Source organism: Globicephala melas, chromosome 7 (assembly GCF_963455315.2).
Source record: "Globicephala melas chromosome 7, mGloMel1.2, whole genome shotgun sequence".
NCBI classification, from domain to species: domain Eukaryota; kingdom Metazoa; phylum Chordata; class Mammalia; order Artiodactyla; family Delphinidae; genus Globicephala; species Globicephala melas.
This window is the reverse complement of record NC_083320.1, coordinates 61,954,948-61,974,177: the sequence shown is the minus strand read 5'-3', so window position 1 is coordinate 61,974,177 and position 19,230 is coordinate 61,954,948. Positions and strand designations below refer to the sequence as shown.

Sequence of the window (19,230 nt, the reverse complement as noted above, 5' to 3'; positions counted from 1 at the left end):
ACTGTTACTTGTTCATTATTTTATATTTTTAAAGTTGCTTTGAGGGCTTCCCTGGTGGCACAGTGGTTGAGAGTCCGCCTGCCGATGCAGGAGACACGGGTTCGTGCCCCGGTCTGGGAAAATCCCACATGCCGCAGAGCGGCTGGGCCCGTGAGCCATGGCCGCTGAGCCTGCGCTTCCGGAGCCTGTGCTCCGCAGCGGGAGAGGCCACAACAGTGAGAGGACCACATACTGGGGAAAAAAAAAAAGTTGCTTTGACGTGTTACTTCATTTAATCCCCTTTTAACAATTTTGTACACTATCTCAATGTATTGATATTAGATAATTCCACTATACCACAGTTCTTTTATCATTTTAAGGTAGGAGAAAAAGAATAAGAAACTACCATTAAAAGCATTAAACCTCAAGGGTGATTTTAACTGGGAATTATAGCCAGGGAAATCTCTGACTGTCTCCTTTCCTTCTGAGTCTCACCCACCCACTGACATCCTGTCACCTTTTACCTCTCTTTACTTTTTCCTTACTTCTGAATTCTTTATTTATTTTGATTTGTCTCTTCCCTTTTTCTTTTATCTTTTTACATGTGAATATGGAAACTTTTAACCATGTACTGATGTAAAGAGACTAGTAAAATGAACCTCCATGTCCCCATCAGTCTCTAACAGTAATCAACTTGTGGCTAATTTTAATTTATTTATTCCCTCCCCCTAGAATTATTTTGAAGCAGATTCCAGATATCACTTTATTTCATCTATAAATATTTCACTGTTTCTGTTAAATAGAAAGGATTTTTTTTAAAAAAAAACATAACCATAGTCACTCCTAAGTAACTTAGTTCCTCAGTATCATCAAATATCTAGTCAGTGTTCAAAATTCCCCAATTGTTTCTTATTTATTTTGTTTAATTAATTAATTTATAGTTGTAGGGGCCTCTTGTAGTCTTTTAATTAATAAATTCCCTTTTCATCTTTCCTGTGCCTGTCTCCCTGCCCCCAAATGCATTTTACCATTTGAAGAAATTGGTTCATTGAACATTTTTTTAATCAATATTTTTAAATTGCAGTATAGTTGATTTATAATTTCTGCCGTACAGCAAAATGATTCATTTATACATATATATACATTCTTTTTTAAAAAAATATTCTCCATTATAGTTTATCATAGGATATTGAACATAGTTCTGTGTGCTATACAGTAGGACCTTGTCATTTATCCGTTGTATATAAAAGCTTACATCTGCTAACCCCAACCTCCCACTCCATCCCTCTCTCAACCCCCTCCCCCTTGGCAACCACCAGTCTGTTCTCTATGTCTGTGATTCTGTTTCTCTTTCATAGATAGATTCGTTTGTGTCATATTTTAGATTCCACAGATAAGTGATGTCATATGGTATTTGCCTTTCTCTTTCTGACTGACTTCACTTAGTTTGATAATCTCTAGTTGCATCCATGTTGCTGCAAATGACATTATTTTGTTCTTTTTATGGCTGAGTAGTATTCCATTGTATATATGTAGCACATCTTCTTTATCCATTCATCTGTCGATGGACATTTAGTTTATATCCATGTCTTGGCTATTGTGTAGAGTGCCGCTATGAACATAGGGTTGCATGTATCTTTTTGAATTATAGTTTTGTCTGGATGTATGCCTAGGAGTGGAATTGCCGGATTATACGGTAATTCTATTTTTAGGTTTTTTTGTTTGTTTGTTTTTTTGCGGTGCGTGGGCCTCTCACTGTTGTGGCCTCTCCTGTTGCGGAACACAGGCTCCGGATGCACAGGCTCAGCGGCCATGGCTCACGGGCCTAGCCACTCCGCGGCATGTGGGATCTTCCCGGACCGGGGCATGAACCCGTGTCCCCTGCATTGGCAGGCGGGCTCTCAACCACTGCGCCACCAGGGAAGCCCTATTTTTAGTTTTTTTGAGGACCTCCATACTGTTTTCCTTAAGGTTGCACCAATTTACATTCCCACCAACAGTATAGGAGGGTTCCCTTTTCTCCACACCCTCTCCAGCATTTGTTATTTGTAGGCTTTTTAATGATGGCCATTCTGACTGGTTTGAGGTGGTACTTTTTGTAGTTTTGATTTGCATTTCTCTAATAATTAGCAATGTTGAGCATCTTTTCATGTGCCTATTGGCCATCTGTATGTCTTCTTTGGAGAAATGCCTCTTTAGGTCTTCTGCCCATTTTTTGATTGAGTTGTTTGTTTTTTTGTTGTTGAGTTGTATGAGTGTTTGTATATTTTGGAAATTAAGCCTTTGTTGGCTGTATCGTTTGCAAATATTTTCTCCCATTCTGTAGGTTGTCTTTTGATGTTGTTTATGGTTTCCTTTGCTGTGGAAAAGCTTGTAAGTTTGATTAGGTCCCATTTGTTTATTTTTGTTCTATTTCTGTTGCCTTGGAACACTGACCTAAGAAAACATTGGTCCAATTTATGTCAGAGAATGTTTTGCCTATGATCTCTTCTAGGAGTTTTATGGTGTCATTTCTTATGTTTAAGTCTTTAAGTCCCATTTGTTTATTTTTGTTTTATTTCTATTGCCTTGGAAGACTGGCCTAAGAAAACGTTGGTACAATTTATGTCAGAGAATGTTTTGCCTATGATCTCTTCTAGGAGTTTTATGGTGTCATGTCTTATGTTTTAAGTCTTTAAGCCATTTTGAGTTTATTTTTGTGTATGGTGAGAGGGTGTGTTCTAACTTCATTGATTTACATGCGGCTGTCCAACTTTCCCAACGCCACTTGCTGAAGAGACTGTCCTTTTCACATTGTATATTTTTACCTCCTTTGTTGAAGATTAATTGACCTTAGGTGTGTGGGCTTATTTCTGGGCTCTCTATTCTGTTCCATTGATGCATATATCTGTTTTTGTGCCAATACCACACCTAGATGAATAAAACAGAGAATAGAAAAGCAATAGAAAGAATCGGCAAAGCCAAAATCTTATCAAAATTGATAATTTTTTCAGCTAGACTGACCAAGAAAAAAAGAGAGAACACACAAATAACTAAAATCAGAAATGAAAGTTGAGACATTACTATAGACTTTACAGACATAAGAAAGACATATGGGGCTTCCCTCGTGGCGCAGAGGTTGAGAGTCCGCCTGCCGATGCAGGGACACGGGTTCGTGCCCCGGTCCGGGAAGATCCCACATGCCGCGGAACATCTGGGCCCGTGAGCCATGGCCGCTGAGCCTGCGCATCCGGAGCCTGTGCTCCGCAACGGGAGAGGCCACAACAGTGAGAGGCCCACACACCGCCAAAAAAAAAAAAAAAAAAAAAGACATATGAATAATTTTATGTCAACAAATTTGATGTCCTAGATGAAATGGATAAGTTCCTAGAAATACACAAACCACCAAAACTGACTCAAGAAGAATAGGAAATTTGAACAGACATTAAACCAGTAAAGAGATTGAATCAGTAATCAGAAACTTCTCAACAAATAAGAGCCCAGGACCTGGTAGCTTCAGTGGTGAGTCTTCCAAACATTTAAAGAATTAATGCCATTCCTCCTTAAATTTGTCCAAAAAAAAAAAAAAAAATTAAAAAGAGGCAGAGGACAGACTTCCCTGGTGGCGCAGTGGTTAAGAAACTGCCTGCCAATGCAGGGGACATGGGTTCAATCCCTGGTCCGGGAAGATCCCACATGCCACGGAGCATCTAAGCCCGTGTGCCACAACTACTGAGCCCGCGTGCCACAACTACTGAAGCTCATGCACCTAGAGCCCATGCTCTGCAACAAGAGAAGCCACCACAATGAGAAGCCCGCGCACCACAACGAAGCATAGCCCCCGCTGGCTGCAACTAGAGAAAGTCCACGCGCAGCAACAAAGACCCAACACAGCCAAAAATAAATGAATAAAATAAATAAATTAAAAAAAACCCAACTAACTACTCTATATTTAAAAAAAAAGAGAGAGGCAGGGAACACTTCTTAACTCATTTCTGAGACCAGCATTACCTTGATACCAAAGCTAGATAAGGACATCACAAGAAAAGAAAATGATAGACTGGTATCCCTTATGAATATAGATGTAAAAGTCCTTAACAAATTCCCAGCAAATCAAATTCAGCAGTGTATTAAGAGGATTATACATCATGGCTAATTATATTTTAGTTGCTAGCATCTACCTGCTTTTGTCTATTCTTCCTGTTGCTGCTGCCATAAATCTCCGCAAAACTTGGGGCCCACGTTGCTGTGCCTGATATTCCCTTCTCTAAGAATGGCTCTTCCCATGCTTATTGAATCTTAGAGTAATGTGTGGCACTGTATGCTTATATCCCCACTTCCTTTTTTTGCATTATGATGTTTTACAATTATAAAAATACCTCTTTTCTCAGCTTTTCATTTTGAAAAGTTTTATATCTACAGGAAAGTTGAATACCCTTCACCTGTACTCACTGATTGTTAACATGTTGTCATATTTATGTTTTCGTTCCCATACTTATCTATACACACACACACACACTTTTCAGAAGAAAATGGCGGACATCATGACATTTTATCCCTAAATACTTCAGGTTGTATCACCTAAGAAGAAAGATATTCTTTTATATAACCTTAGTATCATTATCATACCCAAGAAATTTAATAAAATAAAATATTCTATGTTCAAATTCTCCCAATTGTCCCAATAATATTTTTTATAGCAGTTATATTTTTTTCTTGATCCAAGAGCCAAGCAAAGATCATGTGTTGCATTTAGTTGTCATTTCTTGTTAGTCTCTTCTCCAGAACAGTTTCTCCGGACCTTTTTAAAAATTTTGCAGAGTTCGGGTCAGTTCTGCAGACTGTGTCATTTTCTAGATTTATGATTGTTTCCCTATTATTAGATTCGAGTTAAACATTTTTGGCAAGGGCACTATCATGATGATGTTCCTTTCCGTTGCATCACATTAGGAGGCTCACAGTGGCGGTTTGTTCCATTATTGGTGATGCTAACCAAGTTTAATCACTTGGTTGGTATTCTATAGGATGACACATTGAGAGTCTAACATCATACCCTTTTACTTGATGTTCCCTGCCCTAATCAATGAATGTGTTATCTGTTACTGTCATCATTCTTTTTGATTCTCAAGTTTTCTCAAATTTTCGCTAGTCAAAACTCCTTTAGGTCCTCATGACCTGCCCCCTCAGTGTTTGAATACCTCCTTACTCTTTATTACACACAACTCCAGGCTCACCTTGCACTTCTCCCCAACCCTGGACTTAGCTTTTCCTCCGGTGATATCTATTTCCTTTTGGTGAAAAATAGTATATTTAGAAATGAAGTTTATTTGTACTGGTGAGTCATAACTTGTAGGCTTTTTCTCTGGATAGATTTTGGAAACCATCCAGGGTTCACACTCATATTTTGGTATTATTTTAGAAAATAAGTATTGCCATTTGTAAAGCTTTATTTATTCTGTAGAAGAAAACTAGAATATCACTTTTTTTTTAGGTCTTTAAAAATACTGTAATGGTGAAAAACTGAGTGAAGCTTATGGTAAATAACTCCGCTTTTCTTGGTTTTATAAAGTCTACATGTTGGTTTTTTAATGAGCTCTTATCTCTGTTGTTAATGTAGTTTTGGGGCAGTGCCGTGACAACATTGAGCCAAAAAAGTTGCCTATCACTGAAGAGGAGCAGATTTACCCTTGGGATACATGTGCAGCAGTTCATGACGTGAGGCTCTCATTATTACAGCGTTATTTTAAGGATGTAAGTACCCTTTTTTATTAACTGGTATTTTTGTCTGCAAAATTGATGGTTATTTCTCTCCAGAGTTTTATATCTTTTCTTCAACTTATTCAGTCAAAATATAACTCAGACCTAAGAGCATAATAATTTTGAAGGGGAGATCTAATAAAGGAGAGAAAAAGTAGGGTATCTCTTTCTTACAGTCAGAATAGCGATTCATTTCTAAAAAAAAAGTCTTTTTTTGTAAAAAAGCTCTGAACTGATATCTGAACTGCACTGAATCTCTGTTTTGCTTTTGTGAGTGATTGTGAGATTTTATTTCTACATTAATGCTTTTGTGTGCTTTCATAATGGTTATTTTGTGTATAAATGGTGTGCTCCCTGGACTGTATACCTCTGGAGGTCTAGGGCCATTTCTTCTATTGGTTGTAGTCCCCTCAGGGACTAGCACATACTTGTGTATTGTGGATGCTTACTGTATTTCAGTTTTGTAGCCAGCCAGACCATATAGAGCAGAAGAGTTATCAGTGGACATTGATACTGATAATAGAATTAAACTGCATAAATTCTGCTCTCTTCATAGCAAATGCATGCATTTTATAGAGTTGATGTGTAGAATTTCAGTCATGTAACATGGTCTGTTTACTAGTGAAATTGGAAGTGTTATATATGAGAGATATGACACAGTAGGGACGGAACCTGAGCTTTGGAGTCAGATAGACTTAGGGTTGAACTTAGTCTCTACCACTTTTAACTGAGTGATCTTGGTCAGCTTTTCACTCCCTTTTTATAAAAAGGGATAAGACCACTTACTGTATGAAATTTTAATAAATATTGAGGCTGTGAAGATTCAGTGTTAAACACAGCACAGTGGTGAGCACATTGTTGAATATAGGTCTTCCTAAAATATAGGTCTCATATTAGTAAATGATTTCCTGCTTTTTTTGACTCTAGCAGATTAAAATAAGACATCTAACAGTTACATAGACAAATGACCTACTATTTTCAGTTTTAAAAGCTAACTGCTTTCATTAAAAAAAAAGATTAATTACATTTTTATGATACATTGCCAAAGAGAGCAGCTTGTTTATTAGCTGCCTACCAACCATTCATTTTAGATGTAACACCCAAATCTGCTTCTACTTCAAATGGCTCCAAAACATAAAACAGAGATGAGCAGGGCTCTTGTTGTTTTTCTGACGTGTAACAGTAGAAGCTAGCTCACCTGCTGTGAGTATTTGATTTGTGCTGTTGCACATCTTTGAATTGTCTGGGAAGGCATTTTACACTGTGTAATATTTTTAACTTTCAGATGCTCATGAAGAGTCTTGATTTAATATTAGAACTCTGTTTACTATTGTTTAAAGATGATTTGGTCATCTTACATTATAATGTATAAATTTTTTTCCAACATAGAAATAAAATTTAATTGTTTACTCAGTTTTGATGGCTCTCAAATCTTTCATCATATGCTGTCATGTTAGACCTCGTGTGTAATATTGCCCTGGCTTGGCCATCTATTTGCTGCAGACTCTAGAGGGTGAATTCAAGTTCAGGCTGAAATGCTGTTTGACAGAGGCCAAATGAAATTCAAAGAAAATTACTTTAGGAGGAAAAATCTAATAAGCCTGTGTATAGGTCGAAGGGAAGGAATTAACAGAGAAGAATTTGAAATAGATGAAAGCAATTAACTTTTAAAACAAATTTTAAAAGGGTATGTAGTTTGCTTATATAATCTGGGTCCCTTTTTTATTGTTTATTATGTTAAATCCTTGTAAATGTTTAGTCACTTTTTGGGGTTATTCTCATAACCACATTTGTACTTTAGAAAGATGTGTGCAGGATGCACCATGGAGACAAGAAACTTTATTTAAGAACCCTGTCCCCACAGCAGATGACACAGGCTTGCGAGGACAGACCAAAATCATGAGTTACTTAGGAGATGGATTTCATATGGTTTGGGAACCAATTCTGTGGTGTGAAGGAAAGGGGGTGATGTACAATAACTTTTAGCTTTCTGATTTGGTGACTAAACAGATGCGGAGTTTTTAAACCAAGAGGAAGAGAAAGATTCATAGAGAAAATGAAAGTTTTTGACACATCGGTTTTATGTTATCTCAGGGACCTCAAATTGGAGATTTCTGGTTGGCAGCTGAACATTTTTATCTGGCACTCAGGCAAGAGACTCAGGCATGGAGGGTAGTTGAATTTACTTATTAAGTCACTCAGGGAGAATAGTTTTAATAAGAAAATAGCACTAAGAATAGAACCTTGAGGAATTTAAATATTTGAAGGGGCAGACGAAGAAAGAAAAGTCTTAAAAGGAGGCCTAAACCAAATGGTTAAAGAGATTGGAGAAAAACCAAAAGAGAGTAGCATTGTGGAAGCTAGAGGGAAGTAGGTGCTTTAAGAAGGCAGTTGTTAAGGTTAGATATCACAGAGAGATCAAGTACCATGTCGAACAGGTAAAATACTCAGTAGCAGTATAGTTTATTATATCTTATGGGGTAGAGAAAGGCTAATTAATAATTATTCTCTTTCATTATGAGTATAGTTATTTGGAAGCTAAAACTCTGTTCCAAGTTTAAAGATACTGCCTCAGGGCTGTCAAGTCAGGTGTTTCTTTACATCACAAAAATACAAAGCTCACATTAGTATAACAATATGAAATCTTTGAGAGGTTTATGTGGATTTGTTTAGATATGTTTCTACTTCTTTAAAATTAATTGTATTTTGTCCTTTTCTTTCTTTTTTAAGAGTTCTTGTCTCTTGGCAGTATCCATTGGCTGGGAAGGAGGTGTTTATGTACAAACCTGTGGCCACACGTTACATATAGATTGTCATAAATCTTATATGGAATCATTACGGGTAAGTCAATTGAAGCATTTTAAAGGTGTCTGTGTCTTTCCAGGTATTAAGTATTTTTACAGTATATACATCCTAATTCATCTTGGGTGATTATGATTGCCATTCGGACTGTTCAGCCTCACAGTTGTTGACCTCTTCAACTTTAGGGATTTCATTTTTTTTTTTTTTTAAACCCCACATTTGTTTATTTATTTATTTTTGGCTGTGTTGGGTCTTCGTTTCTGTGCGAGGGCTTTCTCTAGCTGTGGCAAGTGGGGGCCACTCTTCATTGCGGTGCGCGGGCCTCTCACTCTCGTGGCCTCTCTTGTTGCAGAGCACAGGCTCCAGATGCGCAGGCTCAGTAGTTGTGGTTCACGGGCCTAGTTGCTCCGCGGCACGTGGGATCTTCCCAGACCAGGTCTCGAACCCGTGTCCCCTGCATTGGCAGGCAGATTCTCAACCACTGTGCCACCAGGGAAGCCCGGGATTTCATGTTTTTACTTCACATTAGCAACTAACTTCCACGGCTATAATTTTAGACTTTGCTACTCCAGCTCAACAATAGTAAGCTTTAATATCCTACCATATCATTATGTGATTATTCTTCAAAGTGTCTTATTTTTACTCTTATTAGTGTGTTTTACTTCTGACCTCAAGATCTCTAGTCCTTTAGCCCCTTGTATTTTCCTAGTACGCTAGCTCTTTCCTTGCCTCACTTTCTTGTACTGTGCCCATTCTGCTCTTAATACCAGTCATTTAATCCACCTCCTTTGATTTTATACCCAGTCAGCTAGCACTGTTAGAAAATCATAAAACTAGGTGAACTGGTACCTCCACAAATCTGTGGTTTCTTAGAATAGTGGCTGAGATTGGGGTCATGGACTGTTGATATTACTTACCAATTCATTTACCTGTCTTTGATCAGTTTCCTCTCCTAGTCTCCTTAGCAGCTATTCCAGACCTTTGCCTCCTCTATCCCAGACTCTTTGCCTAAATCCCAAGATGCCTTTCCTCTCATCAGATCTGTCTCTTCCTGTGGCACCAAGACAACAGTGGCTGTCTGTCACATACTACCTTAGCTTCCTACCTTGCTTTTCTGTTCCCCGATAAGTGACTGCATCCCAGCCAATCCTTTCTTTTTCACTTTTCAAAAAAAGTTAATTAATTAATTTATTTTTTGGCTGCATTGGGTCTTTGTTGCTGTGTGCAGCCTTTCTCTAGTTGTGGCGAGCAGGGGCTACTCTTAATTGCAGTGCGCGGCTTCTCGTTGCGGTGGCTTCTCTTGTTGCAGAGCACGGTCTCTAGGGTGCACAGGCTTCAGTAGTTGTGGCACGTGGGCTCTAGAGCGCAGGCTCAGTAGTCGTGGTGCATGGGCTTAGTTGTTCTGCGGCATGTGGGATCTTCCTGGACCAGGGCTTGAACCTGTGTCCCCTGCATTGGCAGGTGGATTCTTAACAACTGCGCCACCAGAGAAGTCCCCTCTTTTTTACTTTTGAGGGTAGTATTCCTTTTTCTGTTCAAGAATAATTTTCTGTTTATGCTCTAGTTTTCCTTTCTCCCCATCACCTCAGGGGCCTTGGTCTATCAGTAAGTAACCTCTTTTTCTTCTGTGTCTTCAGTTTTTCTGCCCATTCTGTCTCTTCATTTCAGTTCATAAAGATGCTCAAGTCACTGGCATTCAAAATTCCTTCCCTTGATCTTGCATTCCCATGTAGCTGCAGTCTTTCTTTTTCTCTCAGCTCAGCTTCTTAAAAGCATGGCCTGCCCTATTCCCAGATTCCTGACTCAGAAGAAGAGTTCTCTTTTTCCCTTCCTACTCCTTACCTCTCACATTAAGTCACATAACAAATCCTATTGATTCCATTTCCTAAATCTCACTTGACTACATTCTGCCTACATTATTCCCACTTCTGCTTTTTTGCATATGCCTTCATCTTTCATCTTGACTATTGCAATTGCTTATCAGTTTCCTTACTCCAAGTCTAATTTACTCATTATATTGATCTTTCTAAAATGTAAATCTGGTGGCATGTTGTTGGCTTAAAGATTCTTTACTGATTTCTTCCTGTTGGGATAAAGTTCAGTCTTCCTTGAATGGCATTCAAGGCATTCCATGATCTGGGCTTGCATGTGACTTTAGCTTTGTCTTCCATCAATTCAGCATTAATTAATTAATAGTTCCTTAAGCACATTATGCATTTTTCATACTTCTATATTCAGTCAGTCATTCAACAAATATTTATTCAGTGCCTACAGTGTTCCAGGCACTGTGATAGACATTGGGGATACATCCCAATGAATAAGACAGTTTCTTCCCTCGAGGAATTTACTATGCATTGCATGAGACAGAAATAAACAAATAGTTGCGGTATAGGTGCTAAGAGTTATGAGGTATGCACAGGGTCTTATTGGGACATCTGCAAGTTCCAGAATTTGATGAAGTAAGGTGCTTGAGTGATAAGAGAGAAGACTGGAGAAGTAATTATGGGTTATATTGTAAAGGGTCTTGTGGTCCATGTAAGGAATTTGTACTTTAGACAGATTCCTTACAGAGAGCCATTAAAGCCATTTAAGACTCTTAAGCAGAGAGATGACATTCAGAAAGGTTATTGTGGTAGTTCTGTAGATTTTAGGGTGTGAGATTGCAGGAGAATAAGAAAGAATATGGTGATAGCATATATTATTTAGGAGGTAAGAGATGATGGTGGCTTGGGCTTAGTCATGGCAGTGAAAATGGAGAAGAGGTTAGAGATTTGAAATTTTTTTTTAACATCTTTATTGGAGTATAATTGCTTTACAATGGTGTGTTCGTTTCTGCTGTATAACAAAGTGAATCAGTTATACATATACATATGTCCCCATATCTCCTCCCTCTTGCATTTCCCTCCTTCCCACCCTCCCTATCCCACCCCTCTAGGTGGTCACAAAGCACCGAGCTGATCTCCCTGTGCTATGTGGCTGCTTCCCACTAGCTATCTATTTTACATTTGGTAGTGTATATATGTCCATGCCACTCTCTCACTTTGTCATAGCTTACCCTTCCCCCTCCCCGTGTCCTCAAGTCCATTCTCTAGTAGGTCTGCGTCTTTATTCCCGTCCTGCCCCTAGGTTCTTCATAACCTTTTTTTTTTTTTTTAGATTCCATATATATGTGTTAGCATATGGTATTTGTCTTTTTCTTTCTGACTTACTTCACTCTGTATGACAGACTCTAGGTCCATCCACCTCACTACAGATAACTCAGTTTTGTTTCTTTTTATGGCTGAGTAATATTCCATTGTATATATGTGCCACATCTTCTTCATTCATCTGTCAGTGGACACTTAGGTTGCTTGAAATATATTTAGAGAAGGATTTTCTAGACTTGGTGAGAGATTGCATGTGGAGCATAAGAGGGAGGAAAGAATTAAGGTAAGAGGTGTTGGTGATCACTGAAAGATTTTGATTGGGAATAAGTATCTCACATTAGGTAGATCATACTGGCAATGGTATGGTTGGGAGACTGTTAGGAGATATTAGCAAAGAGAGTAGAAGGAAGAAAGTGGGTGGAAGGACTGATGGGATTTATTAATCAGATATTTGGGGTGGGAGAAGGCATGAAGCTGAAGGAGTTGCTGTTGCAGGCGAATGGGGCAGGCATGAGAGGATGGTCAGTGTCCCAGGTCTTGGGCATGTCCCTGGGGCAGACTGCCAAGTGAGGGTCCTTGGCTTTGTTCAGGAAAGAATTCAAGAGTCAGCCATAATAAAGTGAAAGGGATTTATTCAGGGAAGTACACATTCCATAGGCAGAATGCAGTCCTTCTCAGAGCGTGAGAGCACCCTGGGGTATAGGGGTGGTTAGTTTTCATGGACTGGGAATTTCATAGGCTAGCAAGTGGGAGGATTATTCCAACTACTTTGGGGAAGGGGTGGGGATTTCCAGGAATTGGGCCATTGCCCACTTTTTGGCCTTTTATGGTTAGCCTTGGAATTGTCTGGTGCACTGGTGGGTGTGTCATTTAGCATATGCTAATGTATTACAGTGAGCATATAATGAGACTGAAGGTCTACTGGAAGTCGAATCTTACACCATTTTGGACCTAGTTGGTTCTAACCAGTTTGTCGTATCCTGAACAGCTGTGTCATTCTTTTAAAGGTTGTGCCCTGCCCCCTTTCCTCCTGTCTCACTGCCATGACCCTCTTCTTTCTGAAGTAGGAGGTGTAGCTTTATGTTCCTAGAGTAGAGGGGGCAAAGCTGGGGTAGGTAAAGGGATTTGACAAGTGAGGAGACGGTTTAGAAAAACCACTTTGGAATTGGGTGAAAGAATGCTTCATAGGATGTTGGAGAAAGATTGCCAGGAAGTATTCAGGGCTAAGTTGAGGTGGGAAGCAGTTTGTAGCAGAATTGGAAGTCATACACTGGATTAATTTTGTATGAAGATTTTGTTTAGGTGTGTATCATAGAAGGACATATGGAGGGAGAATGAGAAGTGTTGACTTGAGAGTTTTTAAAATGATATATCATGGTGTATGGTAGGATAGGAAAGACCGTATAAACTGAGGAAAAAGGGAGAGACTGAAAGAGATAGGAGTTGACAGAATATAAGATGTTTGAATTTAATATTTTCAGATATGGACAATTTTTGGTCATTACAAGGTAAGGGTGTGGTCATGGTAACAGGTGCTAGGGTAGAGTGGAGGTCAAAGCCATTGGAGTTGATGAGGTCAAGGAGCTAAGGGACTAAGGTATAAGATTGGTTGTACATACATTGAAATTGTGTATGAGGATGGCAGGACTTGGAGTGATGAGGAAAACTGATCTAGGTACCAAAGTCTTCAGATATTAAGGGCAATGGATGACAGTAAAAAGGAAGGAAAAGGGGTGATCTCACTAAATGGCATGAGCCACACTGAGAATGCAAGAGTAATGATCTTGAGCCAGCACTGGAGATGAGAAGGATACTGAGGTTTGAGAGATGTGGGAAAATGAGCAGTGCCTAGTTGAGAGGGCTTCTGGTGATGCTTCAGGAAAGAACCTAGTTTCAGTCAAGGCTAGGATGAGGACCTAGCATTCTTTAAAATTATGGCTACAGGGAAGCTTATCATAGAATGTCCTTCAACGACCAGGACCCTTGCCCCAACCTTTTAGTACACTCCTCTTGTATATCTTTAAAACTTACTTCACAAGTCTTCTTTGGGAAGCCTTCTCTGTTGCATCTATCACACTATTGTTATAATTTGTTTCTCTTTGCTTTTAAATTGTCAGTACCTTAAATGAAGATGTCTCTTAACTCTTTTTGCTGTCACATGGTGCAGCATTTGACACATGATAGGAGCTTAGCATTTGTTTATAGAATTGGATTTAAGAAGACATGGTGTTAGATTTTTAAGGAATTGAAAAAATAAGTGTCACAGAGTAAAAAAAAAAAAATAGAATTCAGTTCTTTTGGCCAAAGTACTTGAAATCCAAGATACAGTGAAATGAACACTAAATTAAAGAGTTGGGAAACCTAAGTTCATTCTGACATTGTCATTAACTACCTTTGTAACCATGGGCAAATAAATTCCTTTTTTCTTCTTTGTATCCTTTTTTCTCATTATTTTTGTCTTATTAGTAATAATGGTCATATTGTAGCATTCATACATATATTATTACATTAAAAACATATTTTGAGATAAAGCATTAGGGTAGTGGCAGAATAAGAGAGACTGCTGGAAAAAAGAGTAAGATACTGGTTAGGACTACACAATAGCAGTAGCCTGAAAGAGCCAAATAGATGTGGGTGGTGTCAGACAAAAGAAAGGAACAAATATAGCAGCCTGGATTCCTGCCTTAAATCCTGGTTAGTTAGCATGAATTGCAATCTCTCATGAGGAAGAGTTTCCTCCTAGGCATATGTGCCTTATGTGTCTCTGTTTCAAAAATTCTCATATTTCTTCCTTCTCCTATCAGGAACATCTGAAGGAGAGGATGTTAAATTAATTCCCCTCCTTATCACCCTTATGTTCTGAGTATTCTAACTAAATCTTGCCCCTATCCGTTAAACCTAAACAAACCCACTGCATCAAGTCCAATCAGTTGTGTTTGGCCATTAGACACCTTGGAAGACACATTACATTTTTTTAGGCTTAAATACTCTCAAAAGCTGTCTATCCTACATCAAATAACATGAGCACTGGGAGAATCTTTCCAGAGTCACTTACAGGTGAAGAAAACAGGGGCATGGGGAAGGTGATTCACTTTAATGTGGCCTGCTTTTTGAGTTATTCTGTATCTTAAATCCACATTTCAGATTGATTGCATCATGATTTGAATGTTTCATACTGAGAGAAGAGTAGGATACTTAAGCAGTTCATTGGTGATGGCAAGTGTTACATGATTGCCATGATGTAAGAAGTGATTTGATAATCTTCAACAGTTAAATGATTTTATGCTTTTATGACATGTATTAGAGGTCCTTTTTTGTATGGTTCATTTATTTACTATAAAATGTAGTGGTGTTAATTTTGTTTTCTGTAAACATGTGCATCATACAACTGTATGTTCGTTTCATCTTTTAGAATGACCAGGTTCTTCAGGGCTTCTCAGTGGACAAAGGAGAATTCACATGTCCTCTCTGCAGGCAGTTTGCTAACAGTGTTCTTCCTTGTTATCCTGGAAGCAATGTCGAAAACAACCTTTGGCAACGTCCTAGTAACAAAAGCATACAAGATCTCATAAAGGAAGTGGAGGAGCTGCAGGGACGTCCGGGAGCTTTCCCAGTAAGCATCAGTGTAAGGCAGAAATATCCTGGTTAACTCAGCTCTGCTTTTCAGCTTTAATTTTTGTTCTACTTCTAAATTACTCTGGACCTTATATATTTAGTAGAAATTGCTTTTAGAGGTTTTACTCTTCTGTTGGTGGTTATTAAAAACAAAAATGAGAGTAACAGAACAAATTATTACTAAAGGCTATGCTTTTCCTTAGTCTAAATTGTTATAGTTTTAATATACATCTTCCAGATCATGAAATATCCTATAAGCTTAGATATGGTTATGTTGAAATATTTAAAAACAAAGTCCAGCATTATATAGATGTATCTTGCAATGTAAAGCACAATCTAATCATTTAAAAATATGCCATTAGGTATATTAAAATTAAGATGATGTATTTACACACACACATGCAAACTTTCTGTGTGTGTAATTATAGACTTACACATACATTTGTGTGTATGTGTGTGTGTATTAGAGAGATAAAATATTGTATATATGATCGAACCATAAGTCAGTCTATTTTACTGTGAGATTTGGTCTAAGTGAACCCATCTTTTATCCCATCCAGTAGGATTTATTTGATTTAAATTCTTAAATATTTCACCTTCATTATAGATTTATGTTATGGTCCCTGAGAGGAGTGGCAGCAATGCCCAGTATATGCAGTAAATTTATGAAAACTATGAATATCTGACTTTTTCAACAGAAATTCATAATTTAAAGCTAATCAGAAAGATTCATCTCCTTTTCTGAATTGAAGACTAATTTTTGAGTCTATGTGTTATTTTTTTTCTTTTCGAAATCCAGATTTTTATGTGATTAAAATAGGCTTAAAGTAAGGGACATCAATATTAATCTTGAAAAAATGAGCTTAAATGAAAGATTTTTTATAAGCATGGAAACTGTTCTAAGATATTTTAATGACATATACTCATTTGTTTAGAATATAGTTTGTGTGGTTAATTCATTGTTGGATCACAATATAAAATTAGAATAAAAGGTCCCTAAAATAAGAGAAAATACCTCTTGATCTGTTTTATCTTTGTGCGCTCAATATATTTATAGTGCGTAGCTAATGTACATCTGTTTTGACTTTTAAACCTTAACTTCCTAGTGTGCTCATATGATAAACAATGTAGTGTTAGACTGTTATTAGAGAAAATGAATATACATAAACTTTATATGTATGTTTGTGTTTTTTACAGTCAGAAACCAACTTAAGTAAAGAAATGGAATCTGTAATGAAAGATATCAAAAATACCACTCAGAAGAAATATAGAGACTATAGCAAGACTCCAGGCTCACCAGATAATGATTTTCTCTTTATGTATTCTGTTGCTAGGTAGGTATACATAGTATATACTTTTATATTTACTTAATGTTAATAGTTTATTTTATTTCTCATTCATATTTATTTGAAAAAAGGTTGCATATTTTTAATGTTGGTTGAAATTATGGCTAGTTTTAGAACCTCCTAAAAGGTCTATAAAAGTAGAATTTTCCTTCATTTTTCTGAGGAGTTTTTATTTTAATGGAATATTGGTTTAGGTATTATTAAGCATTATAGGATATATGAGGAAAAGTATATTATTAACATTTGGGACAAATGTCTACCTCAAAGCATGTGAGTATTATATATGAAGGGTGTTGTTAAGAAATCACTGTTTAAGCCCTGTCAAAAAAGTGATAATACTAAGAACTAAAACATTGTAATATGTTAAATACTTCTAATTTATAAAAAAAATAAGAACAGTAAGAAGAACTTACTTTGTTTTAAGCTCATGCAAGATCTAGTAATGTCCTAGAAGACTATAGGTGGTTTAGAAAATCAGATAAAGGAGAGGAAACGGGATCAGGCATGTTCTAAACTTCTGTGAGTAGCTATCGGTCTCAAGAAAACAGAGGTAAATGCTTCTCATCTTTCAGATTAGGTAGGAATAGTCTAATCTACTGAGTAGGTGTTCAATACCTAAGAAATAATTCCAAATAGGAATTTTAGAAAACTTAATTGAAGGAAAATGGAGAACTGTAAGAAAAAAAAAATAGGAGAGAAGCAGGCACAACTGTAAACACATTCTGCCAGATCTGATATTGTAGACCCCTGGATATCTCTAGAAGCATACTTCATATTTTGTTCAAGTAGTATTGTAATAGGTAAGATTTAGAGAAATAACGTGACTTGAAGTCATGCAACAAATTAGTGGTAGAGTAGGACTAGAACTCAGATTTCTTGAGCTGAGGTGTAGTGTTCTTTCAATTACTGTTCTGCTTTTTCCTCTCCTTAGTTCAGCTTTTATAAGTCATATATACATGAAGTTCATCATGACCATTCTCTCTGCCCCATTCCTGGAACAGAGGGTAACAAAAGAGTGAATGAACTATGTACTCTTTTGAACCCAGGAAAAATGGAACCAGACTTAAGAAAATTGCAGCAAGCAAGTTAGACCTCAGGATAAGGAAACATTAGTTTTTGGTCTAAGAATGCAAGTGCTGGATGTGGATTGATGTAAAAGGATCTAATGGGTTGGGAAGTAACTATCTAGTTTGTGTATTCCTAGGCTATTGTTATTTATCTAGAATGCTTTGGGGGAAGATATAACAGTTAATTTAACATTTTGTCTCTGAAGAGTTACCAATTACATACTTGCAATAAAATATACTTTATGTGAAAACTAAATTGAATATAATTTAATTTTGCCAGGTTTCAAGGTTTCATAAAGTTCTGTACAATATTATGGTAATAATGTAGAAAAGTGACATGGATGTAGACCAACTCAATGCATGTATATACACACTCATATTTATGTCACTTGTGCATTTATGCCTTTGATTTTATTAGGATTGACCTTATAAGAAAACCGTGGTTGAATGGGAATGATCTGTACATGGAATTTTGCTGTAGTATGATAAATCAAATAATTTGATTTAAATTTAGTTTGGTAGAAGTTTTGGATTCCTATTTCTTTGTTTAAATATATAAATAATTTATAGAATATATATATAATTTTTAATAGAAATATTTATAGAAAGCTTGCTGTGATAATGGGAGACTTTTTGAATCAACATATTTTTGTTTTTCTCTTTTATATAGAAGCAGGGACAGATGTCAAATGTTATTTACTAAGGGTGTATATAGAGGAGTGGAGAAAATATGCTCTCCCATCCTCCCATCCTTCTCTGATCCTTAGTGGTAAACTCTAAAGCAACAATATAATGATTCCAGAAGTGAAAGTATATAACCTTTAAAAACCTTGTCCTTGGTTAAAATTACCCAGGCCATTGCAATGTTCTCACAGTGAGATTGCATGCCTTCTCTAAGTTTTACTTAATCATTAAAAAGAAACACAAAAAACAAATTGACTCAAGAATTAACAAAAACATGAGTTAAAGGAAAAAAGCATGTGTATTCTATTTGAATAAGATGTAACTTTTTCAAGGTAGGAAACCAGGTCTTTACAGTTATCTTCTGCCTGGCATATAACCTTGTTTCATTAAATACTTATGATTACAGATTATGATCATTTTTATGCCTAAAAGGTAGTCATTGAAGTATTTAGCAGTATTTAAAATGGTTAAGTAAGTAAAATATTTAGAAATAAAATTAATTTCAGTTATTTAACTTTTGAATTAAATGCTGTGATTCTTAAATGTATAGTCCCTTAGAACATGCAAATGTATTTGTATTTGACATTAGTAATTTGAATGGGCTACAACCCTAGTTTCCCAGGACTGAATTTCTCCCAGCTGAATAAGTAATTTTTTTTGCTCTTTGGGGACCTTAAATTTTTTGATGTTTAGAAACAAAATATTTCTAGTGGGTAACTAGCTGTGTTCTTTAATAATTGTTTTTGAGCTAGTTTTTAGTTTTTGGTAGGACAATATGTATCTCTTTGTTTTTAATTTTATTTGCAAGGTGAAGCCTTGGAGGATTTTCTGAGGGCAGCAAAGAAGAAATTGTTG

The 19,230-nt window shown here is 36.9% G+C and overlaps 1 protein-coding gene across 1 annotated transcript in view; it reads left to right on the top strand.

Annotated features, from left to right (window-relative positions):
• The window catches only part of UBR3 (ubiquitin protein ligase E3 component n-recognin 3), a 230,774-nt gene that overhangs the window by 146,930 nt on the left and 64,614 nt on the right, over positions 1 to 19,230 (top strand). Inside the window, exons 26-29 of the mRNA XM_060302279.1 lie at positions 5,576 to 5,709; positions 8,446 to 8,556; positions 15,076 to 15,276; positions 16,476 to 16,612. Coding sequence (XP_060158262.1) covers positions 5,576 to 5,709; positions 8,446 to 8,556; positions 15,076 to 15,276; positions 16,476 to 16,612 — 583 coding nt within the window. The remainder of the gene's footprint in view (positions 1 to 5,575; positions 5,710 to 8,445; positions 8,557 to 15,075; positions 15,277 to 16,475; positions 16,613 to 19,230) is intronic.